Genomic DNA, 27590 nt, shown 5'->3' with positions numbered 1-27590 from the left:
AAAATAAAAAATAAATACAAATAAATTTTTTAAAATTAACAAACAGGTAAATAAATTTTAAAAAATAAAATGAAAGATAAAGTCTTTCCTAGATAAGGAAAAACTGAGGAAATTAATCACCACTAAACCAGCCATATAAGAAATGCTGGCCAGGTGCTGTGGCTCATGCCTGTAATCCCAGCACTTTGAGAGGCCAAGGCGGGAGGATCACGAGGTCAGGAGATCGAGACCATCCTGGCTAACACGGTGAAACCCCGTCTCTACTAAAAATACAAATAATTAGCCGGGTGTGGTGGTGGGCGCCTGTAGTCCCAGCTACTCCCGAGGCTGAGGCAGAAGAATGTCGTGAACCTGGAGGAGGAGCTTGCAGTGAGCCAAGATCGTGCCACTGCACTCCAGCCTGGGCGACAGAGCGAGACTCTGTCTCAAAAAAAAGAAAAAAGAAAAAAGAAAAGAAAAGAAAAAAGAAAAAGAAATGCCTAGACCAGGTGCCTGTAATCCCAACACTTCGGGAGGCCGAGGCAGGCAGATCTCTTAAGCTCAGAAGTTTGAGACCAGACTGGGAAACATGACGAAACCTCGTCTCTAAAAAAATACGAAGGTTAGCCGGGCATGGTGGTGTGTACCGGTAATCCCAGCTACTTGGGAGGCTGAGGGAAGATGGCTTTAGCCTGGGAAGCAGAAGTTGCAGTGAGCCGAGACTGTGCCCCTGCACTCTAGCTTGGGTGATAGAGCCAGATCTTGTCTCAAAAACAAACAAAGAAAGTGCTTACAGGAGTCCTGCACTTCAAAGTCAGTATCTACCATGATAAAAACACATGAAAGTATAAAACTCACTGGAAAACCAGATACACAAATGACAAAGAGAAAGGAGTCAAACATTAACACTACAGAAAACCAACCAGAAAACAACTGACAAAATGACAGGAATAATTTCCATGTATCAATAATAACTGTGAATGTAAATAAATTTCCCACATAAAAGATATGGACTGGCAAAATGGACTTAAAAAACCGTAAGTTAACTACACATTACCTACAAGAAATGTAGTTCACCTGTAAAGACAAACATAAACTGAAAATAAAGGGGTAGAGAGATATTCCCTGCAAACAGAAACAAAAAATGAGCAGAAATAGCTATACCTATGTAAAATAGACTTTAGGTCAAAAACGGTAGAAACAGACAAAGAGGTAATTATATAATGATAAAGGGATCAATTCAACAAGACTGTAGAGCAATTCTAAATATATATACACCCAACACTGCAGCACCTAGATATATTAAGCAAATATTGGTAACTCTAAAGAGAGAGATAGGCTCCAATACAGTAACAACTGGGGACTTCACAACCCCACTCTCAGTATTGCACAGACATCATCTAGAAAGAAAATCAACAACAAAAATATTAGAGCATTTAAACTACACTTTATACCTAATGGAACTCCCAGATATTCACAAAACACTTCATCTAACAGTTGCAGAATGCACATGCTTCTCATCAGCACATGCAGCATTCTCCAGAATAGAATATATATTAGGCCACAAGTCTCAACAAATTTTTTAAAGTTGAAGTCATATCAAGTATCTTTTCAGATCAAAACAGAAAATTTTCTTTTTTTCCTTTTCTTTTTTTTTTTTCAGATGGAGTTTCAATCTTGTTGCCCACGCCGTTGAGTGCAACGGCATGATCTCAGCTCATGGCAAGCTCCACCTCCTGGGTTCAAGCAATTCTCCTACCTCAGCCTCCTGAGTAGCTGGGATTACAGGTACCCGCCACCACGCCTGGCTAATTTTTGTATTTTTAGTAGAGACAGCGTTTTACCATGTTGGCCAGGCTGGTCTCAAACTCCTGACCTCAGGTGATCCACCCGCCTTGGCCTCCTGATGTGCTGGGATTACAGGCATGAGCCACTGTGCCCGGTCTAGAAAAATTTCTTAAAAACAAATTGGAACACAACATACCAAAACCTATGAGATACAGTAAAAGCAGTGACAAAAGGGAAGTTTACAGCAATAAATGCCTATGTCAACAAATTAGAAAGATTCACATAAACAACCTAATGTACCTCGAGAAGCTAGAAAAGCAAGAACAAACCAAACCCAAAACTAAAAGAAGGAAAGAAAGAATAAAGATGGGCAGGCCAGGCACGGTGGCTCATAGCTATAATCCCAGCACCTTGGGAGGCTAGGCGGATCACTTGAGGCCAGAAGTTCAAGACCAACCTGGGCAACATAATAAGACCCTGTCTCTACCAAAAAAAAAAAAAAATTAACCAGGCATGGTAGCACACACCTATATTCTCAGCTATTCAGGAGGCTGAGGCGGGAGGATTTCTTGAGCCCAGGAGGTTGAGGCTGCAGTAAGCTAAGACTGCGCCATGGCACTCCAGTGTGGGCAACAAAGTGAGACTGTCTCAAACAAACAACAACAACAAAAGATCAGGCAGAACTAAATGAAATAGAGACTAAAAAATACGAAGGATGAAATAAAAGAAATATTGGTTTCGTGAAAAAATAAGTAAAATCAATAAACTACAAACTAACCAAGAAAAAAAGAGGGAAGACCTAAATAAAATTATAAACAAAAAAGGAGACAGTACAGACGATACCACAGAAATACAAATGATCATTAGAGACTATTATGAACAACTACATACTAGCAAACTGAAAAACCTACAAGACATGGATCGATTCCGAGACTGATACAACCTACCAAGATTGAACAAAGAAGAAATTAAAAACCTAAACAGACCAATAACAAGTAACAAGATTCAATCAGCACTTAAAAAGCCTCCCAGAAAAGGAAAGTCCAGGACTGGACAACTCCACTTCTGAATTCTACTGACCTTATAAAGAAGAACTAACACCAATTCTCCTCAAAGTATTCCAAAAAAATCAAATGAAGGGAATTCTTCCTAACTCATCCTGTGAGGCCAGCATTACCCTGATACCACAACCAGACAAGCACGCAACAAAAAAGAAAACTACAGTTAAATATTCCTGAATAGAACAATACAGAACCCAAAAATCCTGAACTAAATATTAATACTAGCAAATCGATTCCAAGAGCACATAAAAAAGATTGTTTACCACAATCAAGTAGGATTTATCCCAAGGATGCAAAGATGGTTTAACATATATGCAAAATCAATAAATGTAATACATCATATCAACAGAATAAAGAATAAAAACCTTATGATCATCTCACTAGATGCAGAAAAAGCATTTGATAAAATTTAAAATATTCCTAGGAACATATCTCAACATAATAAAGGCCATATATGACAAACACACAACTAATATCATACTGAATGGGGAAAAGCTGGAAGGCTTTCCTTTAAAAACTGGAACAAAATAGGGCAAAAGAGAGAAATAAAAGGCATCCAAACTGGAAAAGAGGAAGTCAAATTGTCCCTCTTTGCAAATGACATGATCTTATATACAGAGGACCCTAAAGATTCCATTAAAAAACTCTTAAAGAGCTGATAAACAAATTCAGTTGCTGCAGGATACAAAATCAACATACGAAAATCAGTAGCATTTCTATAAACCAATAACAAGCTAACTGAAAAAGAAATAAAGAAAGCAATCTTATTTCCAATAGCTACAAAAAAAGAAAAAAAATTCTAGGAATAAATTTAACCAAAGAAGTAAAAGATCTCTACAAGAAAAACTACAAAACACAGATGAAAGAAATGGAAGAGGACACAAATGGGAAGATATCCCATGCTTGTGGATTAAAAGAATATTGTTAAAATCACTGTATTACCAAAAACGATCTATGGATTCAGGACAATCCCCATAAAAATACCAATGACACTCTTCAAAGAAACAGAAAAAAACAATCCTAAAATTCACATGGAACCACAAAGACCCTGAATAATAGCCAAAGCAACCCTGAGCAAAAAGAACAAAGCTAGAGGCATCACACTATGACTTCAAAATATACTACAAGGCTATAGTATACAAGACTATGGAATTTGTTTAATAACAGGTACAAAGACCAATGGAACAAAATAGAGAATCCCGAAATACATTTACAAGTTTACAGCCAACTGATTTTTGATGAAGGTGCCAGGAGCATACAATAGAAAAAGGACATCCTCTTCAATAAATGACGCTGAGAAAATTGGATATGAATATGAAGAAAAAGAACACTAGATCCCATCTCTCACCATATTAAAAAAAAAACTTAAAATGAATTAAAGACTTAAACATAAGACTGAAAACTATAAAATGACTACTAGAAGAAACAGAGGAGAAATGTTTCAGGACATTGGTCAAGGCAGATTTTATGGCTGTTATTTCAAAAGCACAGGCAGAGCTTGCTTCAGCAGCACATATACTACAATTGGAATCATACAGAGAAGATTAACATGGCCCCTGCATAAGGATGACAAACAAATTCATGAAGTGTTCCATATTTTAAAAAATATACAATACATAAGAAAAAAAGCACAGGCAATGAAAACAAAAATAGAATAATGGAACTATATTAAACTAAAAAACTTCTGCAAAGCAAAGAAAACAATAAAGAGACAATCTGTAGAATGGGAGAAAATATTTGCACTAATCATCTGACAAGAAACTAATATCCATAATATATAAAGAACTCCAGAGCATAAGAACAAATAATCCCATTAAAAAGTGAGCAAAGGACCTCAATAATCATTTCTCAAAAGAAGACATACAAGTAGCCAACAGGTATATGAAAAAATGCTCAACATCACTAGTCATCAGGGAAATGCAAATCAAGACCACAGCGACATAGCATCCTACCCCTTGTTAGAATAACTATTATCAAAAAGACAAAAAATAACCAGTGCTGGTGAGTATGTGGAGAAAAAGGAGCTCTTGTACACTGCTGCTGAGAATGTAAATTAGTACAGCCTCTATGGAAAACAGCACAAAGCATTCTCAAAAAACTTAAAATAGAACTACCAGACAATCCAGCAATCCCACTACTGGGTATTTATCCAAAGGAAAGGAAATCAATATATCAAAGGGATACCTCTAGTCCTATATTTATTGCAGCATTGTTCACAATAGCTAAGACATGAACTCAACCTAAGTGTCCATCAATGGATAAATGCATAAAGAAATACTATTCAGATATAACAAGAATGAGATCCTGTCATTTGCAACAACAAGGATGCAACTGGAGGTCATTATGTTAAGTGAAACAACCCAGGCACAGAAAGACAGATATCATATTTTCACTCACATGTGGAAGCTTAAAAAAAAAGGAAAAAAAGGAAAAAAAAAATAGGAGGGTCTCATGGAGGTAGAGAGTAGAATGATAGCTACCAGAGGATGGGAAAGATACAAGGGCAGGGGGAGGAATAAAGAGAGATTGGTTAATGGGTACAAAAATTGAGTTAGATAGAAGGAATAAGTTCTAGTGTTAGCATAGGAAGGCGACTACGGTTAACAATAATTTACTCAAAATTTCAAAATAACTAGAAGAGAAGATCTGAAATGTTCCCAACACAAAGAAATGATGTTTGCGGAGATGAATATCCTAAATACCCTGATTTGATCATTACACGTTGGATGCATGTATCAAAATATCACATGTACCCCACAAATATATACAATTATTATGTATAAGAAAAAAAGTTTTTTTAAAAAAGAAAGAAATGTATTTTAAGTACCTGATAAGTAGCTGCATCTAGATTTGATAGTGCCACATACAGTAAATTATTCTGAAGAGTATAGATCCCTGATGGAATAGCAAGTTTAAGTGTTTCCATAGGTTTATTAAGAATTTCATCATGTAGTACTCGATTCAGTGCTCTTAGACTACATTCTAGAAAATAATATGAGAAAAATCAGTAATTAAGTAACTCTGAATAAGTTACATATCTGCTCTCAAGATCTCAATTTTCTCACCTATAGAAAAAGAAAATTGAGCTACATGTCAAGATTCTTTTAGGACTAAAATATATCTTTATGATGCTGATTTTTTAAATGTTAAATATTATAATGTATTAAGAAACCTCATATTCTTTTATTCTGATATATAATCAAATTTATCTTATATATATCTACATATATATAATATACAAACACATACAAACACTTATTTCTGACAGCCAAAAGCTCAAAGTTTTAATTTGTCAACCAAGCATTCTTAGTTTATTATAGCAATGTTATAAAAACTTGTATTTTGTGCATTTTGTTTATCACCAGCCATTCATGCCAATTAGTAATTGTGAAGATTTTATTCATAAAAAGAAGGTAAATCAGTTAGGGAACGGGTTTGGTTGCAAACAACAGAAAACCCAACTAACACTAGTTCAACCCATAGGGATTTGTCTCACATAGGATGAGTCCAGATCCAAAGCTTTTATAGAGACTCAGGGACCCAGGTGTACTCTCTGTAAGCATACCTCATTTAATTATGCTTCATTTTATTACACTTTTCAAATATTGCATTTTCTTCCAAATTGAAAGTTTGTGGCAACCCTGCACCAAGCAAGTTGCAAAGGGTGCCACAGTGTCTAGCTGTGAAAGGAGGGGAAAAGTCCCTGGGGTGGACAAAGGACTCTAAGAAAAGTGGGAAGGTGGATCCTGGAAGCAAATGAACCCACTCCTAAAAGTGACTGTCAGTCAGGCTGGGCACAGTGGCTCATGTCTGTAATTAGCCAGCGTCTTGGGAGGTCAAAGTGACAGGATTGCTTGAGGCCAGGAGTTCAAGACCAGCTTGATCAACATAATGAGAACCTGTCTCTTAAAATAAAAAAAATAAAAAATAAAAAAAGTTTTTAATTAGCTGGGTGTTGTGGCATGCACCTGTAGTCCCAGCTATCCAGGAGGCTGAGGCAGGAGGATCAATTGAGCCCAGGAATTTGAAGTAGCAGCAAGCTATGATTGCATAACTGCACTTCAGCCTGAGCAAAAGAACAAGATCCCCATCTCAAAAAAAAAAAAAAAAAAGTGACTGTCACTGGCTTGAAAACAAACCAGATGAGCTCTAGCACAGGCTGCCAACCAGTGGTCTGGAAGAAGGCTTGTTCTTCCACTTCTCCCACCCTGACTGCGACATTGAGACTGAAGAAAATTCAACGTGGTGCCACTAACGGGTCTAGGTGCCATCAACCAGGAGAGGAAAAAAAGAGAAAGCAGGCCGGGCGCGGTGGCTCAAGCCTGTAATCCCAGCACTTTGGGAGGCCGAGACGGGCAGATCACAAGGTCAGGAGATCGAGACCATCCTGGCTAACATGGTGAAACCCCGTCTCTACTAAAAATACAAAAAACTAGCCGGGCGAGGTGGCGGGCGCCTGTAGTCCCAGCTACTCGGGAGGCTGAGGCAGGAGAATGGCGTAAACCCGGGAGGCGAAGTTTGCAGTGAGCTGAGATCCGGCCACTGCACTCCAGCCTGGGCAACAGAGCGAGACTCCGTCTCAAAAAAAAAAAAGAAAAAAAAAGAGAAAGCTGGGGCCAGAGGATTTCGGAGTTATGAGGAACCAACTCTTTCTTGGTTCCATGAATCTCTCATACAGCATTATCTTTTAAAGACCTTCCAGTATCTGCGTTGGAAATCCTCTAACCACTGCAGCTCATTCTGGCGATAAACAGGCTGAAATGAATATTCTAGGTTCAGGTGGATTATCAAAGAGAGAGCAGGATTATCTCTTTCTTGTTAATACAAGGCTGCTACAAATTAAGCCTGTGTCTCTTCATATGGCAAATTATTAAAATTATGTCCAAGAGAGGTACACTTACAAAAAAGGCATAGCAGAAAAACAAAATAACTGCATTAGAGTAGAATAACAGGCTTTAAAAATTTCTGTGATATAACCTTGATAAAAAAATTCCTGGATGGTTTATTTTTATAGATAGATAGATAGATAGATAGATAAAAGATTTTAATATATGTCCAATTTTTGGAAACCAAAATATTCCTGGTATGTGATAATATCAGCTAAGCACTATTCTAAGATCCATATATATATACACACACACATAAATATATGTGTGTATATATAAAAAACTATATATAAAACATATATAACTGTATATATTTTGGCTTTTTAATCTTCATGCTTTTCATCTGTTGTATACATGATTATTGCAACAAAGTCATCAAAGTACTGCTGCATCTCTAGTTCTTGTTTCAGGCAGCAAAAAAAAAAGGAGAGGAAACAGCAGCTTAGCAGGTATCTTCTTGGTTCTCATTGAACAGAATTGTGTTGCATAACTATCCATAGCTGCAAGGAAGCCAGGAAGTCATTTCCTTTATTTCCTCCACATTAGAGCCAAGAAAGGGAGAAAGGGATTGAAAATGAACTTTGAACTGGCCAATTTTATGGTATCAGTCATGAAAAATGGCCAAAGATCTTTTAGAGATACATACATAAACTCCTCAAAAAAATGAGAAATTCTAAGGAACCCTAGAATTATTTACCAATAATGACACTTTAGACAAATTTTTCTCTCAATATAAAATAGGAATAGTTTAATTATGAAAAGTTTTTTGAAATAAAAAAAAACTTTAAAATTACTACGTGGTACTCACCCTCTCCTCACCCCAAACTAATAATTGAACAATTCTTAACTAAGATAAAAGTTACTAAAAAGTTTTTTTCTTAGTTTTACCAGAAAACTAAAATATTACCTTAATTTTATGTTATTTTATTTTTTGAGATGGGGGTCTTGCTATGTTACCCAGGCTAGATCCCAATTCCCAAACTTAAGCAACCCTCCTGCCTCAGCCTCCCAAGTAACTGGGACTATAGGTGTGCACCGAACCTGATTATTTTTTAATTTTTTAAATTCAATTTTTAAATAATCACCAATTCCTGGTATTAAGACTTTCTATTTTTGCCAACTTGAGGGCAGTGAAATTGTGTCCTGTGGTTTTAATCTGATTTCCTTGATTGCTAGTGAAGTTGAGCATCTTTTTATATATGTAACTGCCATGCAGGTTTCTTCTTCTGTGAATTACCTGTATGTATCCTTTGCCCCCTTTTCTATTAAGTTTCTATTAACTGTGATTGAGTTGTCTGAGTAATTGTAATTCTGGATATTAATTATTGGTGGTTACAAGTGATATAAATATCTTCTCTGAATTTGTGACTTGTCTTCTTACTTGATTTGATTTACAGATGTTTTTCAATTTAATATACCCTAAATTATCTATGTTTTCTTTTATGTCTTATTTGTACCTTTTGTATGTTGTTTGAAATCATTCACAATAGTAAGGTCATAAAGTTTTGCTTTTTAAATGTCAATCTTTAATTCACCTGGAATCTATTTTTCTGCATGGTGTGTCTATAGATGCTTTGGTTCACTGAAAGTTGGTTTTACCACATTTTCACCACGTCTTTCTACAATGCAACTGTTTGTGTCAAAGATATCTTTGGCTCCACAATGTTAAATGCAGTGAATACTTCTGCTCATCTATACCTTAAGCAGCAAAAACACTACTATCTCAGCTTGGCTATTACGTTTCCATTTATCTTTTTATTTTCCTTCAATCTTCATTTGCTGATTCCTCCTGTGGAATCTGACTTCTAAATATTGGGAATGCAACAGAGCTCAGTCTTTGGCCTTCTCTTCTTCTAGTATACACTAGGTGATCTCATTCAATCCTTGGCTTCAAAGCAAAATGTAAACTGACAAATTCTTGAGTTCCATATGCATAGACTCTACTATTTGACATCTCAATGGGAATGCTTATAGCTGTCTGAAACTTAATATGATGCAAAAAGCAGCTTTAATTTTCCCCCAAACCTATTTCTATATATCATTAATTGCAGCACCCATTCACCCAATAGTTTAATCTAAAAACCTAGCAATTATTCCTCAAACTGGATCCCTCCTTTCTTCTGACTTTCACATATTCAATCTTTTAACAAGTCATGTCAGATGTAGTTTGAAAGAAAATACACAAAAAGGACCAGGTGTGGTGGCTCATGCCTATAATCCCAGGACTATGGGAGGCCGAGGTAGGCGGATCACCTGAGGTCAGGAGTTTGAGACCAGCCTGGCCAACCTGGTGAAATCCTGTCTCTACTAAAAATACAAAAAGTAGCAAGGTTTGGTAGCACGCCCCTGTAATCACAGCTACTCGGGAGGCTGAGGCATGAGAATCACTTGAACCTGGGAGGTGGAGGTTACAGTGAGCCAAGATCGTGCCATTGTACTCCAGCCTAGGCAACATAGTGAGACTCAGTCAAAAAGAAAGGAAGGAAGGAAGGGAGGGAGGGAGGGAGGGAGGGAGGGAAGAAGGATGGACACAAAAAGCCAAAAAAAAAAAAAAAAAAACATAAAAATTCATCATCATTAGTTATTAGAGAAACACAAGTCAAAACCACAGTGAGGTAATACTTTACAACTATTAGAATGGCTATTTAAAAAAACAACAACAAAATATTAAGTGCTGGTGAAGATGTGAAGAAACAGGAACCCTTGTACTTTGCTGGTGGAGATGTAAAATGGTCCAGTTGCTGTGAAAAACAGTTTGATGATTCCTTAAAAAGTTAAACATAGAATTACCATATGACCCAGCAATTCCACTCCTAAATGCATACCCAAAGGAATGGAAACAGGGACTCAAACAGATCCTCGTATATCTACCGAAGCATTACTCAGTTTTTTTCAGTATTATTCACAATAGCCAAAAGGTGGAAACAACCTAAGTGTCCATCAACACATGGATGAATAAACAAAATGTGCTATGTCCATACAATAGAATGTTATTCAGCCATAAAAAGGAATACATTTCTGATACATGTTAAAACATGAATAAATCTTGAAAACATTTTGCTAAGTGCCAGACCTAAAAGGACAAATGTATGATTCTACTTACATGAAATACTTAAAATAGGCAAATTCATAGAGCCAGAAAGTGAATCAGAGGTTACTAAGGGCTGTGAGTAAAGGAGAATGGGGATTATTACTTAACAGTTACAAAGTTTTTGTTTAAAGTGCTAAAAACATTTTAGAAATGGATAGTGGTCATTGTTGCACAACATTGTAAAAGTAATGACAATGAAGTGTACACTACAAATAGTTAAGATGGCAAATTTTATGTTATATGTATATACTTTACCACAGGTTTAAAAAATCAGAATTGAAATATACCAAAAAACCATTAAATAATATACTTTAAACACATAAATTACATGGCTCATGAATTATCTCAATAGAACTGTTTTTAAAAACTACATAAAATTAGTCACTGCTGGACTAATCAATAAAGCAAATAAAATAGTTGTTTACATTAGTAAAAAAATTGATTCTTCTAAAGTTCTACCAGTAACAGATTTATAAAACTTACTCTTACTCTCAAATTATTATAAATGCAAAAAACTATTTTATATTTATAGAATTAACCAGAAGATATGAATTATGATATAGATTAAAATAAAATGGTTTTATTACTAGACTTAAAATGTCTTCAGAAAAATTTTAAAATATTGAAATGTTCTTCATACTAGGCCATTCCACAATGCAAGAGTGCAAATGTGTAGTTACCAATATATATATGTAAACTAAATAAACTGCATTGATTAAAAACAAAAAACCTAGATACCTACTGCTGTCTTTGTAGACTAATAAAATGCAGGCCATTATCTTCAGAAGTTCAGCAACAACCACTGCTGTTGAAGATAGATAACGAGGTCCTTCTTCTTTTAAAGTTCTAGAATAACGCATTGTTAGAACCAAACTGGTAGTCTGAAAGACCAAAATTCCCAGGGAAAGGTATTTTAGGTTGGCGGACATTGTTTTATCTTCATTTGCCTGAAAAACAAAAAAAACAGGGCAAATAAATAAGATAACAACATATGAAAACTAGTGTATTAAAAAACACCAAGAGGGAGAAGGGAGAGGGCCTGCAGGTCTCTCCTCCACCTGCCACCAAAAGGAATAAATAAAAAAAAGAAAAAAAAAAACAAACCAAGAAACTTCTTGTCCCAGACAAGATGGAATAAGCACACTCCACCTTATTCTTTCTGCTAATTACAATCAAAAACCTTGAATTGGAAACAAAAAGCAACTACTGACTCTGAAAGGTGAAGAAAATAAGGTAAATTGGCCAGAGACATCAGATCTTGAGGGATGACTCAGCAGTGAATTCTCTAGAGATTTTTTTTGCTACAGATGTAACCTACTTTGGGTGCTTCAGCAGCCCACAACCTGAAACTGCTCAAAGGCATAGAACAACAACAACAACAAAAGTCCCAAGAAAAACATACTTTCTCTAACCAAAGGCCTGAGAAGGCAAGAGTCTTTCAGAACAAAATCTTTTCAACTGGTTACTGTGTAATCAGCAAGAAAGAACTTAACTGACCATCCTCATCTTGAACCAGTGAGAGCAGAGGTGGTGGCCCTTCCCCCTCCCACTAGGGGTTACAGCCACAGAAACTGTGGCTGCCCTATAGAAGGCAAATGTTTACAAGGAAGCAGTACTTTTCCTCCCTCCCCAGTGGCTGTCCATTAACATAGAAGATTTAAATAGGAAAGAGTCTCACAATATAATATGCAAAAAGTTCAGGAAACAATCCAAAGTAAGTATATTTATTATACCAACAAAGAAAAAAGGTCTCAGCTTGCATGAGTAAGGACAACCAACAGACAACAATGCGGAGATGACACAGTTGTTGCAATGGTCAGAAAAGAATTTCAAGCAAGCTATCTTAAAAATGCAACAACAAGCAATTATGAAGACTTAAAATAATTTTAGACTCATATAGTTTAAAAAATAGTACAAGAGTTCACATGTACCCTTCACCCAGCTTCCCCCAATGATACTAATTCAAAATCCCTATATTTTCCCTAAAGCAATTCAGTATTACTCCTGGAGACTCACTTTTAATATTAAGACATATATAGGTTAAAAAGTAAAAGGACAAAAAAAGACACATCAAGAAAAAAATAACTAAAAAAATTAAAGAAACTTTATTAATATCAGCCAAAATGGGTTACATAAGATTTATTTTTGGAATCAAAGAAGGACATTTCATCATTATAAAAGGGTCAATACATTAGAAAAATATAATCATTTTAAATATATATGTGCCTAATAACATACCTTCAAAATACATAACACAAAAACTAACATAACTAAAGGGGAAAACAGGTAAATACAGTCATAATTAAAGATCTTTACCCTACTTTTCTCAGTAATTAATAAAATAACAACAAAAAAGAAAACCCAGTAAGAATACAGAAAATCTGAATACTATCAACCACCATTACCGTGGTAGACATAAAAATGATCTACCTGGCCGAGTGCAGTGGCTCACACCTGTAATCCCAGCACTTTGGGAGGCTGAGGCAGGCGGATCATGAGGTCAAGAGATCAAGACAATCCTGGCCAACATGGTGAAATCTCGTGTCTACTAAAAATACAAAAATTAGCTAGGCATGGTGGCGTGCAGCTGTAACTGTAGTCCCAGTTGCTCAGGAGGCTGAGGCAGGAGAATAGCTTGAACTTGGGAGGTGGAGGTTGCAGTGAGCCGAGATCACGCCACTGCACTCCAGCCTGGCGGCAGAGCAAGACTCCATCTCAGGAAAAAAAAAAAGAAATCTACCAGATCTTACTTGAATTCAAGGAAGGACAATGCAGAGTGTGTAATACCTGACTGCTTTCCTAGTGAAGATCACATCCTTTGTCATAGATTTAACTGAAGATTCAATTCAATTCTGAACAAAATCTCTGTAGACTTTTTTGGTAAACAAACAAACAAAAACCAAGCAAGATTTTAAAATCATATGGAAATACAAAGGACCTAGACTACCAAAACAATTTTGAAAAAGAAAAACTAAATTGAAAGCCTTAAGCTACCAAACTTCCAGACTTACTATAAAACTATAGTAATCAAAACTGGTGGCTGGGCGTGGTGGCTCATGCCTGTAATCCCAGCACTTTGGGAGGCCAAGGCAGGCAGATCACGAGGTCAGGAGTTCGAGACCAGCCTGGCCAACATAATGAAAGCTCATCTCTACTAAAAATACAAAAAATCAGCCGGGCATGGTAGCAGGCGCCTGTAATCCCAGCTACTCGGGAAGCTGAGGCAGGAGAATTGATTGAACCCGGGAGGCGGAGGTTGCAGTGAGCTGAGATTGCGCCACTGCACTCCTGCCTGGGCAAAAGAGCGAGACACCGTCTCAAAACAAAAAAACAAAATCTGGTATTGGCATGAGGACAGAAGCATAGATCAATGGAACAGAATATAGTCCAGATTTAGATCCATATGTCTCATGAGCTTAGGCTGCCATAACGAAGTATCATAGACTGGGTGGCTTATAAACACAGCAATTTATTTCTCACAGTTCTGCAGGCTGAAGTCCAAGATCAGAGTGCTGGCATCACTGGGTTCTAGTGAGGCCTCTCTTCCGGGTTCACAGATGTCTGTCTTCTCATTGTATCCTCACATGGCAGAAAATAGAGAGTTCTCGGCGGTCTCTTTTTATAAAGGCACTCATCTCATTCATGAGGGCTCCACTTTCATGACCTAATTACCTCCCATAGGCCCTACTTCTTAACACCATCATACTGAGAGTTAGGATTTCAACATGTGAATTTGGGGAGGCAGGGGACAGAGGGAAGAGCACAAATATTCAGTCTATTAAACCACACATAAATATTGTCAAACAATATTTGACAATGGTACAAAAATAAGGGACAGTCTTTTCAACAAATAGTTCTGGACTGGAATAATGAGATATATGTATTTTTATTTATTTATTTTTATTTATTTATTTATTTTTGAGATGGAGTCTCGCTCTATCACCAGGCCGGAGTGCAGTGGTACGATCTCAGGTCACTGAAACCTCTGACTCCCTGGTTCAGGCAAATCTCTTGTCTCAGCCTCCCAAGTAGCTGGGATTACAAGCACACACCACCATGCCCAGCTAATTTTTGTATTTTTAGTAGAGACGGGGTTTCACCATGTTGGCCAGGATGGTCTCTCGATCTCCTGACCTCATGATCTGCCTGCCTCAGTCTCCCAAAGTGCTGGGATTACAGGCGTGAGCCACTGTGCCCCACCAGATATATGCATTTTTTAAAAAATAGCTCTCTACCCCTAACTTTCTCATACCAAATATTAACTAGAAATGGATCATATAGCCATTACAAAAGCTGAAACTATAAATATTCAATAAGAAAGCATAGGAAAAAAACTGTAATCATGTAGAGATAGGCCAGGAGTTCTTAGGATACAAAAAGCACAAACCATAAATGAAAAAAATTGATATATTGGACGCATTAAAATTAAAAAATGGGCCAGGTGCAGTGGCTTACACCTGTGATCCCAGCACTTTGAGAGGCTGAGGCAGAAGCATCACTTGAGCCCAGAAGTTCAAGACCAGCCTGGACAACAAAGTGAAACCCCAGTTCTACAAAAAATTAGCTAGGCATGGTGGCATGCACCTGTGGTCCCAGCATGCAAGAAGCTGAGGCAGGAGGATCAATTGAGCCCAGAAGGTCAGGGCTGCAGTGAGCCATGTTCATGCCACCACACTACAGCCTGGGTGACAGAGCAAGACTCTGCCTCAATAAAATAAAACAATAATAAATCAAAGACTGCTCTTCCAAAGATACTATAAAATAACATGAAAGGCAAACTACATTATGGGAGAAAATATTCTCAATACATGGATCTGACAATATATCCAGAATATATACAGAACTTTAATAATACAATAAATCAAAGACTGACAATCCAATTTAAAAATAGGCAAAAGATATTTTACCAGCCGGGTGCGGTGGCTCACGCCTGTAATCCCAGCACTTTGGGAGGCCAAGGTGGGTGGATCACCTGAGGTCAGGAGTTCAAGAATAGCCTGGCCAACATGATGAAATCCCATCTCTACTAAAAATACAAAAATTAGCTGGGCATGCTCGCGGGTGCCTGTAATCCCAACTACTCAGGAGGCTGAGGCAGGAGAATCGCTTGAACCCGGGAGATGGCGGCTGCAGGGAGCCAAGATTGCGCCATTGTACTCCAGTGTGAGCAACAAGAGTAACACTCCATCTCAAAAAAAAAAAAAAAAAAAGAAAGATATTTTATCAATAAAGACAAATGAGTGACTAATAGGCATAGGAAAAGGTGTTCAACATCACAGTCATTAGAGAAATACAAATTCAGACCACAATGAGATACCACTATGTACCTATTAGACTGGCTAAATTTTAAAAACTGATACAACTAAGAATTAAAGGGGATTTAGAGCAAACAGCCCTCAACATTGCTAGTGAAAACTGTAAAATGGTACAACCACTTTGAAAAAGTTTATTAATTCCTTATTAAAAGAAAACAGCACTTTGGGAGGCTGAGGCTGGAGGATCACTTAAGGCCAGGGTTTGAGACCAGCCTGGGCAACATATTGAGACCCCATCTCTACAAAAAAATTTAAAAATTAGCTGGGTTTGGTGCTACACGCATGTAGTCCCATCTACTCAGGAGGCTGAGGCAGGAGGATGGTTTGAGCCCAGGAGGTTTGAGGTTATAGTGAGTTATGATTGAACTGCTGTATTCTAGCCTGAGCAACAGAGCAAGACCCTCTCAAATAAAAACAAAAAGAGGATAGGAGAGAGGACAGAAGGGGAGGGGAGAGGAGGGGAAGCAGAGGGGAGAGGAAACCAAGGGGAGAAAGAGAGGTAAGAAAGGGAAGGTAGGAAGGGAAGGGAAGAAAGGGAAGGAGGGGAGGGGAGGGAAAGGGAGAAGGGGGTAGGAGAGGGAAGGGAAGAGGAGAGGAGGGGAGGCACAAAAGCAAGGGAAGGAAGAGAAGGAAGAAAACGATAACATAATCTTTTCATATGACCTGGCAATTCCACTCTTAGATGTACCCAAGAAATTTGCAAATGCATGTTCACAACAATATTTGTACATGAATATTTACAGGAGCTTTATTTGTAACATCAGAAATTAAATACTCCAAATGCCCATCGATATTTGAATAAATGATCCTATGTGGTATCTCCATACAATGGAATAATGCTCAGCTATAAAAAGGAATAAAATACTGCCACACTAAAGCACCCCCAAAAAGTAAAAAACATACTAAGCCAAAAAATTTAAACAAAACAGTATACTGCATACTTTATCTTTCCATTTATATAAAATTCTAGAAAAGGCAAAATTAAACTACACTGACAGATGCAAATTTATGGTTACCTATAGACAGGGGCTGGGGTTGAGAGTTGACTGCAAAGAGACAGCAAAGAATTTTTGGTAGTGGTAGAAATACTGTGTGGTGGTTATGAGATTGAATTTATCAGAATTCACTGAATTGTAGATTTTTTTTTTTAAATCTACAATTCACGAGTACAGTGGTTCATTTTATTCAATGGGTACATTTACTGTATGTAAATTACAACTCAATAAAGTTGATTTTAAAAAATTAAAGATTGAGGATATACCAAATAATAGCATTCCTCACCAGGCTTTCTTCACAACTTTGGCTCTAAATCAGATTTCTTTGGATTAATTCTAAGGACATTCTGTTAGTCTATTCTTCACCCCACCTCTATCTTTTCCATAAGTCCAACTTCTACCTAAATTTTTTCAAATGTGAACCCTGTTTATAGTATATCTCTTTAGAGCTCTCACAACCCAAGCTATCAAGCTACCAGGTTGCTACAGCCAAGCTACCATGGTTTAGGTATGGTTGTATAGATATGATCCTTAACTCCTAATTATTATAATATATATAATATATTCAGATTCAACAGTCATTATTTCATACCTACATTAGGCTAAGTACCATAGTTACAGAGATCTATTCCTAAAAGCATTAAGTCTAGCTTACTAAATTCAGCAATTCCTACCCTCAACTGAATATGCTCCAAACACGAACAATGCAGCACCATGAATATAAGAATAAAATTTTTAATGTTAAAATATGTATATTCACCATTAAATATATATAGATTATAATTATTGGAAAAAATGACCTTAATAAGCATTTAATTTCACTTTCAGAGACAAAAATCGAATAATATATCTCTGTTACAAAGAAAGGATCAAGCTTAGAGGAAAGAATACATAGACTTCTTAATCATCTATCTCAATTTTGTCCAATGTGATATAAAATTATAGCATTTTGGAGGTGTAATATGTTTTAGAAATAATCTAACACAATTTCTTCACTTTAAAATGAAGAAAATAGTGAATAAAGAAGTAGATGATTTATTCAAGGTCACTACTAGTAACTGGAGACACCAGATAGCTTATATCAGGCTCCCTGGCTCCCACTACATGCTATTGTAAAATTCCAGGACATTCTGGTGCCTTCACCTCTATATGGAAGAGAGTAAGTTCCCAGCAACTTACATTTGGCAGAGGCATCTAATTCTCCCGGAAAATGTCAAACAATGATTTCATATCTGTTCAAGGAAGTCTTTTGTTTATTCTGTGCAAACAAGACCATAATGTCCCTATTATAACAGCAATGCTCTAACTTCTTTTCAAGTTGAAAATTGAGACCAGGTGTGGTGGCTCAGGCTTGTAAACCCAGCACTTTGGGAGGCCCAGGTGTGCAGACCACTTGACTCCAGAGTTAGAAATCAGTCTGGTCAAAATGGTGAAAACTTGTCTCTACAAAAAATACAAAAATTAGCTGGGCGTGGTGGCCTATGCATGTGGTCCCAGCTATTGAGGTCTGAGGAGTAAGGATTCCTTGAGTTCGGGAAGTCAAAGCTGCAGTGAGCCAAGATCGTGTACCACTGCACTCCAGCCTGAGTAACAAAGAGAGGCCCTGTCTCAAAAAATAAAAAAAATAAATAAAATAAAATTTAAAGGTCAGCTTCTAACCCAGGATACACTTTGAAAATTTTGCATTTCCATTTCCAAACATCAATATAAACATTCACCATAATAATACAGTTATTATTAATGCTATTTATTATAATGTATGTTTTTAAAAGTTGAAAAGTAGAATATGGCCAGGTGCCAGGGTAGGCGGATCACTTGAGCCCAGGAGTTAGAGGCCAGCCTATGCAACATGGCAAAACCGTGTCTCTCTTAAAAAAATACAAAAATTATCTGGGCATGGTGGTGCATGCCTGTAGTCCCAGCTACTCAGGAGGCTGAAGCTGGAGGATCACTTGAGCCTGGGAAGTCGAGGCTGCAGTGAACCATGGTGGCACCACTGCACTCCAGCCTGAGTGAGACTTTGTCTCAAAAAAAAAAAAAGAAAAGTAGAATATATGCAAACAAATGATCATTTGCAACAGATTACCTATAAAGAATGAAAATTTAACTTACTATTCTGCCTAATAGTAGAATAAACTCAAAATGAAAATAATCAGGCATCCAAATTGATAAAAAGGAAGTCAAACTGTGGCTGTTTGCTGATAATATGATTATATACTTAGAAAATCCTAAAGACTCATCCAAAAAACTGATAAATGAATTCAGCAAAGTTTCAGGATACAAAAGTAATGTACACAAATCTGTAGCTCTGCTATACACCAACAGTGACCAAGCTGAGAATCAAATAAACAACTCAATCCCTTTTATAATAGCTGCAAACCAATAAAATAAAATACTTAGGAATATCCCTAACCCAGGAGGTGAAAGACCTCTACAAGGAAAACTACAAAACACTGCTGAAAGAAATCATACATGACACATATAAATGGAAATACATCCCACACTCATGGATGGGTAGAATCAATATTGTGAAAATGACCATACTGCCAAAAGCAATCTACAAATTAAATGCAATTCCCATCAAAATGCCAGCATCATTCTTCACAGAACTAGAAAACAATCCTAAAATTCATATGGAACCAAAAAAGAACCTGCATAGCCAAAGCAAGACTAAGCAAAAAGAACAAATCTGTGAAGTCAGGTATCACATTACCTGACTTCAAATTATACTATAAGGCCATAGTCACTAAAACAGCATGGTACTGTTACAAAAATAGGCACATAGACCAATGGAACAGAATAGAGAACCCAGAAATAAAGCCAAATACTTACAGCCAACTGATCTTCAACAAAGCAAACAAAAACATAGAGTGGGGAAAGGACACCCTATTCAACGAATGGTGCTGGGATAACTGGCAAGCCACATGTAGAAAAATGAAACTGGATCCTCCTCTCTCACCTTATACAAAAATCAACTCAAGGTGGATCAAGGACTTAAATCTAAGACCTGAAACTGTAAAAATTCTAGAAGATAACATTAGAAAACCAAGAGATTCTCCTGCCTCCGCCTTCTGAGTAGCTGGGATTACAGGCACCCGCCACCACGCCTGGCTAATTTTTTGTATTTTTAGTAGAGACGGGGTTTCACCATGTTGGTCAGGTTGATCAATCTCCTGACCTCGTGATCCGCCCGCCTCGGCCTCCCAAAGTGGCGGGATTACAGGCATGAGCCACCGCGCCTGGCCCCCAACGGTATTTTTGTAGCCATTTTCCAACTTCTCTTCATCCCACTCCCCTCCAGTTCTGAAACACACACACACACACACACACACACACACACGATTCTATTAATCTAATTTAAACTTTTTCTCCTAAAAGTTCCACATAAGTTTGTAAATTGTAAACTTTGAGTATATCTATATAGTAAAATATAACGTATAATAATCAACTTACATAATTATTATGATACATAATTATAATCTTTGTGTATGAGTGTAGACATTACAATCACACTGATTTGATACAGCAATCACATTGCTAGTACTTCTATAAATCCTTTACAGTCCTGTGCACAAAAAATATTTCAGAGTTTTGTTTGTCACCCTAATAATAGATCTTGAACTTGCTTTCTAATCACTAATTCTCCTCTAAATTTTTGGATGTTTGATATTTATAAAGTTGAGTTTTATTATTTTTAAATCTCTTCTCACCTCTTGGGGGAAAATAAACAAGAAAATTTCATTCATCTAAACTCCATTCATTTGGATTTAATGAGTTTGGATGATGGCTTGGTTAGAATTTACTTTTGCATTTTATACAAAAAATATTAGCTTATTTCATGTTCAAAGATATTTTCAGTAATTATTTTATACTCTTAAGAGAAGAAGATTTTCAAACACACTAAAATCTATAGTTTAAATATATGTGATATGCCAGTTACCTTCATTTTTATTAAAGCACCTCCCAAAGATCCTTGCTTTACAAAGTTTTATCAGCCAATTATGAGTTACTTTACAAGTCTAAATATTTTGAAAACATACATTACATAATGTATATGCTTCATTAATGCACACTTACTACCCACGCCATCCCCAAATTAATGAGATACTGATACATTATTTATATCTTCATTAATTGCATTACAGATCTATACCGAGTTCTAAAATATTCAAAACACCATATACTAATAATTTATATTCATCTTTTCAAAAATAGAATACAGGCCAGGTGTGGTGGCTCACACCTGTAATCCCAGCACTTTGGGAGGCTGAGGCGGGTGGATTGCCTGAGTTCAGGAGTTCAAGACCAGCCTGGGCAACATGGTGAAACCCTGTCTCTACTAAAAGTACAAAAAATTAGCTGGGTGCAGTGGTGTGCACCTGTAATCCCAGCTACTCAGGAGGTTGAAGCACGAGAACTGCTTGAACCCAAGGGGCGGAGGTTGCAGTGAGCTGAGATTGTGCCACTGCACTCCAGCCTAGGCAACACAGTGAGACGGACGGACAGACGGACGGACGGACGGAAGGAAGGAAGGAAGGAGGAGGGAAGAGGGAGGAGGGAGGGAGGGAGGGAGGGAAGAATACATCCTTGTAGGCAAATCCTAAAATCAGTATTACTACAGACTTACTTCCAGTGGCTCACCAATGTATAGTCTGTATACTTTTTCAGTCTGTGTATAAAGCTTATCATTCTGAGACAGTATCTGTATTTTGCTGATATGTCTCCAGCCACTAAAAGTCCTAAAAAACTAAATGTTTAGTCAATGTTTTAAAACAGTACTAAAATTCATATACAGGCTGGGTGTAGTGGCTCATGTCTGTAATCCCAGCACTTTGTGAGGCTGAGGTGAGCAGACCACTTGAGGCCAGGAGTTCGAGCCAAGCCTGGTCAACATGGCGAAAACTCGTCTCTACTAAAAATACAAAAATTAGCCAGGCATGGTGGCACACACCTGTAATCCCAGCTACTCAGGAGGCTGAGGCCACAAGAATTTCTTGAACCCGGGAGGCAGAGGTTGCAGTGAGCCAAAATCCCACCGCTACACTCCAGCCTGGGCAACACAGCAAGACTCTGTCTCAAAAATAAATAAATAAATAAATAATAAAATAAAATTCATATACATTTTAGACTACCTAGTATCTTAGATATTCTACAAGTCAATTTTCCTTCTATTATAAAAACAAGGGCTAAATTCCTAAGTTATGATTTTTAGAGTAAGCTCTATTTACATTTTACTCTACATTTTACACTATACTCCCTTAGTAACAATATCAGTCTACTAGAGGTTAATGACATAAGAGAGTATATATGAAAACACACAAGTTACAAAGTGCTATGCAAATATGTCACATTATACACTGGTCAGAGACAAGCATTAGGGTAAAAAACAAACATTTAAGGTTTTTCCAGGTAAATCAACAGAAAAAAGTAAATACATACAGAAATGCTAAGCTCAGTTGAAATTTTTTGTCCATTATCTTCCATGATGCCGAAACTTTAAAACTATAACCTAGCCGGGCGCGGTGGCTCACGCCTGTAATCCCAACACTTTGGGAGGCCGAGGCGGGCGGATCACAAGGTCAGGAGATCGAGACCACGGTGAAACCCTGTCTCTACTAAAAATACAAAAAATTAGCCGGGCGCGGTGGCGGGCGCCTGTAGTCCCAGCTACTCAGGAGACTGAGGCAGGAGAATGGCGTGAACCCGGGAGGCGGAGCTTGCAGTGAGCCGAGATCGCGCCACTGTACTCCAGCCTGGGCGACAGAGCGAGACTCCGTCTCAAAAAAGAAAAAAAAGGCCGGGCGCGGTGGCTCAAGCCTGTAATCCCAGCACTTTGGGGGGCCAAGACGGGCGAATCACGAGGTCAGGAGATCGAGACCATCCTGGCTAACCCGGTGAAAACCCGTCTCTACTAAAAAATACAAAAAACTAGCCGGGCGAGATGGCGGGCGCCTGTAGTCCCAGCTACTCCGGAGGCTGAGACAGGAGAATGGCGTGAACCCGGTAGGCGGAGCTTGCAGTAAGCTGAGATCCAGCCACTGCACTCCAGCCTGGGCGACAGAGCGAGACTCTGTCTCAAAACAAACAAACAAACAAACAACAACAACAAAAAAACTATAACCTATTATTACAAGCTAAATAATGACAAAATTCATCACAGTTGACTTTTGACACTGGTATTTGTACATATTCTTTTCTAACTATCTCAGAAGTAGATACAGTACTCAAGAAGAAATCCATACTTGTACTTGAAATCCATAATAATCTTGTGGAAGATTCAAAAACATTTTTTATATAAGTGAAAGAAATGAGTAGAAAGTAATTTACACTACAGATATAATAAACTCAATTTTTATGAAAGAAACAATAGCCTCCCCTAAATTAGTTCCCTCTTAAGTGCTTAAAAAAAGCAAAATCTTGCTCAATAATATTTAACCAACTCTTTATAACTTACAGGCTCCTACCACATTCTAAGTTAAACAACTTTTCATTTTTTCTCCTTTTCTTTCTTCCTCAAGGTGTCAGGTAACTGTTTACTAAGAAAATATCACCTGTACATAAGTTACAGTAGTATCCATTTTAACTTGTTCTTTCATAGGCTGCAAAATTTCCATTCCTAGATTCAAATAAAACCAAGAGTATTCAGATATTTCTTTACCTATGCAAATATAAAACCTATTTGCATTCTAATATTCGGATAAAAATCGTTCAGCACTATTGTACTCTTTACAGAGATGCATTGATTTGGAAAACAAAACTACTTAATATCTCTAAGATCTCCCTTCAATGTGTGCTGCCATGCAAAAATGGACTTACTCCTTCCCACCCTCCCATTTCCCCACAATCGCATGCAATTCTGCTCTACCTCATTCTGTTATGGTCACTTCCCACCACTTACAACAGTTAAAGATATTCTACAAAGAACAGAGACTTGTGTAAAAGCCAGGTAGGGTCTACAGGCACTAATCATTAGTAAAGATTCAAAACTAAGAAGATTGGGGATAGAAGTTAAAAAAAATACAGTTATCACACAATTCTCCAGATGGAAATCAGCCATCAAATATTTAATTAATATGTATATATATAAACACTTCAATAAAGCTGGAATATATATATTCTGAGATGGAGTCTTGCTCTGTTGCCCAGGCTGGAGTGCAATGGTGTGATCTCAGCTCATTGCAACCTCTGCCTCCTGGGTTCAAGCAATTCTCCTGCCTCAGTCTCCCGACTAGCTGGGATTACAGACTTTCACCACCATGGCTGGCTGATTTTTGTATTTCTAGTAGAGATGGGATTTCACCATGTTGGCCAGGGTGCTCTTGAACTCCTGACCTCAGGTGATTCACCCACCTCGGCCCCTCAAAGTGCTGGGATTACAGATGTGAGCCACTGCACCCAGTCTGGAAAAATATTTTTAAAAAGAAGAGGATGCTGGGCACCGTGACTCACGCCTGTAATCCCAGCACTTTGGGAAGCCAAGGCGGGCAGATCACGAGATGGAGGAGATTGAGACCATTCTGGCTAACACGGTGAAACCCCATCTCTACTAAAAATACAAAAAATTAGCCAGGCGTGGTGGTGGGCGCCTGTAGTCCCAGCTACTCGGGAGGTTGAGGCAGGACAATGGCGTGAACCCGGGAGGCAGAGCTTGCAGTGAGCCGAGATCGCGCCACTGCACTCCAGCCTGGGCGACAAAGCGAGACTCCGTCTCAAAAAAAAAAAAAAAGAAATAAAGAAATACAAGAAAAGGAGAATACAGATACACAGGAGAAGAATGCAATATGAAGATGAAGCAGAGAGAGATTTGATGATGCTGTCCTTGAATATTAGAGTGATGCAGGCACAAGCAAAGGAATACTGGCAGCTGCCAGAAGCTGGAAGAGGAAAGGAATGGATGCTCTCCCAGAGCAACCAGATGGAGTGAGGCCTTGCTGACAATCAGATTTCAACTCAGTTATATTAAATTTGGATTAAATTTTTAAAAATTTAACGTGAAGATAATTTAACTGAAACAACATAGAATAAGCAATTTTTATGGATTTGTGGTCTGACGAACTGTTAAACATTCTTTTTTTTCCCAACTTTTATTTTAGATTGAAGGTAAGAGGTAGGTATGCATGTTTGTTACATGGGTAAATTGTGTGTCATGGGGGTTTGGTGTATAGATAATTTTGTCACCCAGGTAATCAGCATAATGCCCAATAGGTAGTTTTTCAATCCTTACCCCCCTCCAACCCTGCACCCTTAAATACACCTCAATGTCTACTGTGTCCCCTTCTTTGTGTCCATATGTACTCAATGTTTAGCTCCTACTTATAACTGAGAACACGTAGTATTTGGTTTTCTGTTCCTGCATTAATTTGTTTAGAATAATGGCGTTCAGCTCCACCCATGTTGCTGCAAAGGCCATGTTCTCATTGTTTTATAGCTGCATAGTATTCCAGGGTGTATATGTACCGTATTTTTATGTCCAGTTCACCACTGTTGGGCATCTAGATTGATTCTATGTCTGCTATTGTGAATAGTGCTGTGATAAACTTACAGTGCATGTGCCTTTACAGTAGAACGACTTGTCTTCCTTTGTTGTCAAAGCTTTTCAAACTTCAAAAAATTCTAGCTGCTGATTATGTTTAAATAATTAATGTTAGATTACCACTTTCCCTTGAGAACAAGATTCCAATATTCGAATCCAAATGCTGTATAGTTTTGTTTTTTTAAACAACACCTTTCCTAAACATGAAATTGCAACCAGTTCCTGGTAAACCTACAGTCTTAGAAGTTTACACATACTATAAGCTTAAGCTACAGAGAATATAAATATATATTAATTATGTTTGTTCTACATTTACTGTTCAAGTCTCATGTAACTCTGCCTAACTGAAGAGGGCAAGCTTCAGACGCTCTCAACTCTAATCTAGGCTCCATATAGCAGATGTCTTAATAAGACGTGGGTCTGATCACATCTCTTCCGTTTCTGGTTTTTTTTGGGTTTTTTTGAGACCAAGTCTGACTCTGTCACCCAGGCTGGAGTGCCGTGCTGTGATCACGGCTCGCTGCAGCCTCAACCTACCGGGCTCAGGCAATCCTTCTGCCTCAGCCTCCCAAGTAGCTGGACCTACAAGCGCATGCTACCACATGATTTTTTTATTTTTTGTAGAGCTAGGGTCTTGCTTCATTGCCCATGCTGGTCTCAAACTCCTGCCCTCAAGTGATCCTCTCACCTAGGCCTCCCAAAGTGCTGGGATTACAGGCATGAGTCACTGTCCCTTGCCCTGTTTGTAAAGTTTAACTGACTTCTTACAAAAGAGGATAGAGTCCAAACTCCTTCACATAAAAAAGCCCTCATAATCTGGTCCCAACCTACATTTCCTGCAATAAACAATTGCATGTCTCAATCTTGTTCTTTCATGCATTCACTGAACAAATATTCCTCTTTTTAAACACCTCTTCTCCCTTCTGTATTTGTAGAACCTCTACATATCTTACAGTACTCAAAATATAAGTTTCAGTGAAGTTTCATATGTCTTCCAAGCAGACTGAATCCTTCCCTCTACTATACTCTCATGCCATTTTGCGTAAACCTTTTATAATAGCACTCATAAATTTTATCAGACCAATTTATTGACAAATGATATACATTTCCTTCTTCTATTCACTGTATTTCCTGCTTCTCCATACCAGCACCTGTCATATATTAAGCATTTACTCTATGTTGAATTTATAAAACAATAAATAAACTCCACAATATTTGTTGTGGGAGAATGATCTCTTCATAACTCTGTGTAATAACATAAAAGACAAATGCAGGAGCTGGACATGGTGGCTCAGGTCTGCAATTCCAGCACTTTGGGAGGCTGAGGTGGGCGGATCAGTTGAGCCCAGAAGTCTGAGACCAGCCTGGGCAACATGGTGAAAGCTGTCTCTACAAAAAAATACAAAAATTAGCCAGGTATGGTGGCACATGCCAGTAGTTCCACCTACTCGGGAGGCTAAAGTGGGAGATCACTTGAGCCAGGGCGGTAGAAGTTGCAGTGAGCTGAGATCGCACCTCTGTACTCCAGCCAAGGTGACAGTGAGACCCTGTCTCAAAAAAAAAGAAAGAAAGAAAAATGCAGGTCAAAACTGGTTTGCATTAAATGTTTTCTAATAACTGTAATAACTGTATTTCATGAGAGAAGTAAAAACAGTAAAAGAATCTTGAATACCTACAGTATATCAGGCATTGTACTAGGTGATTTACAGGTATTATCTCATTTAGATCTCATTTAATCTGTAAAAGGAGGTATTCATTTTACAGATTAAGAAACACAGGTTCTGATATATTAAGTGTATGGCTTGTCTTGCATAACTTGTCAGAGCTCAGACATGAAGCACGATTTATTTCAGTCAAAACCCATAGTCTTTGCAGTAAAGCCTATGTTTAAGCATGTCTATGGACTGATCACACCGGTAATCTCAGCACTTTCAGAGGCCAT

General features: G+C 37.8%; 1 protein-coding gene and 1 non-coding gene across 8 annotated transcripts in view; one reads left to right on the top strand and one right to left on the bottom strand.

The window, feature by feature from the left end:
- Positions 1–27590, bottom strand: part of SLC35A3 (solute carrier family 35 member A3) — a 67066-nt gene that overhangs the window by 34152 nt on the left and 5324 nt on the right. For all 7 annotated transcript variants that reach the window (XR_002515210.2, XM_003892254.5, XM_021921234.2 and 4 more), the window contains exons 2-3: positions 11548–11752; positions 5656–5810 (exon numbers count right to left, since the gene is read on the bottom strand). Coding sequence is in view for 6 of the 7 variants with exons in the window: in XM_021921233.2 (XP_021776925.2) it covers positions 5656–5810; positions 11548–11752 (360 nt within the window). In the remaining variant the exon portion in view is untranslated. The remainder of the gene's footprint in view (positions 1–5655; positions 5811–11547; positions 11753–27590) is intronic.
- LOC116271951 lies at positions 4327–4429 on the top strand. Its single transcript, XR_004180685.1, has one exon. It is a non-coding gene; the product is annotated as a U6 spliceosomal RNA (small nuclear RNA).

This window comes from Papio anubis, chromosome 1 (genome assembly GCF_008728515.1).
Source record: "Papio anubis isolate 15944 chromosome 1, Panubis1.0, whole genome shotgun sequence".
NCBI classification, from domain to species: domain Eukaryota; kingdom Metazoa; phylum Chordata; class Mammalia; order Primates; family Cercopithecidae; genus Papio; species Papio anubis.
This window is presented reverse-complemented; position numbering and strand designations above follow the sequence as displayed.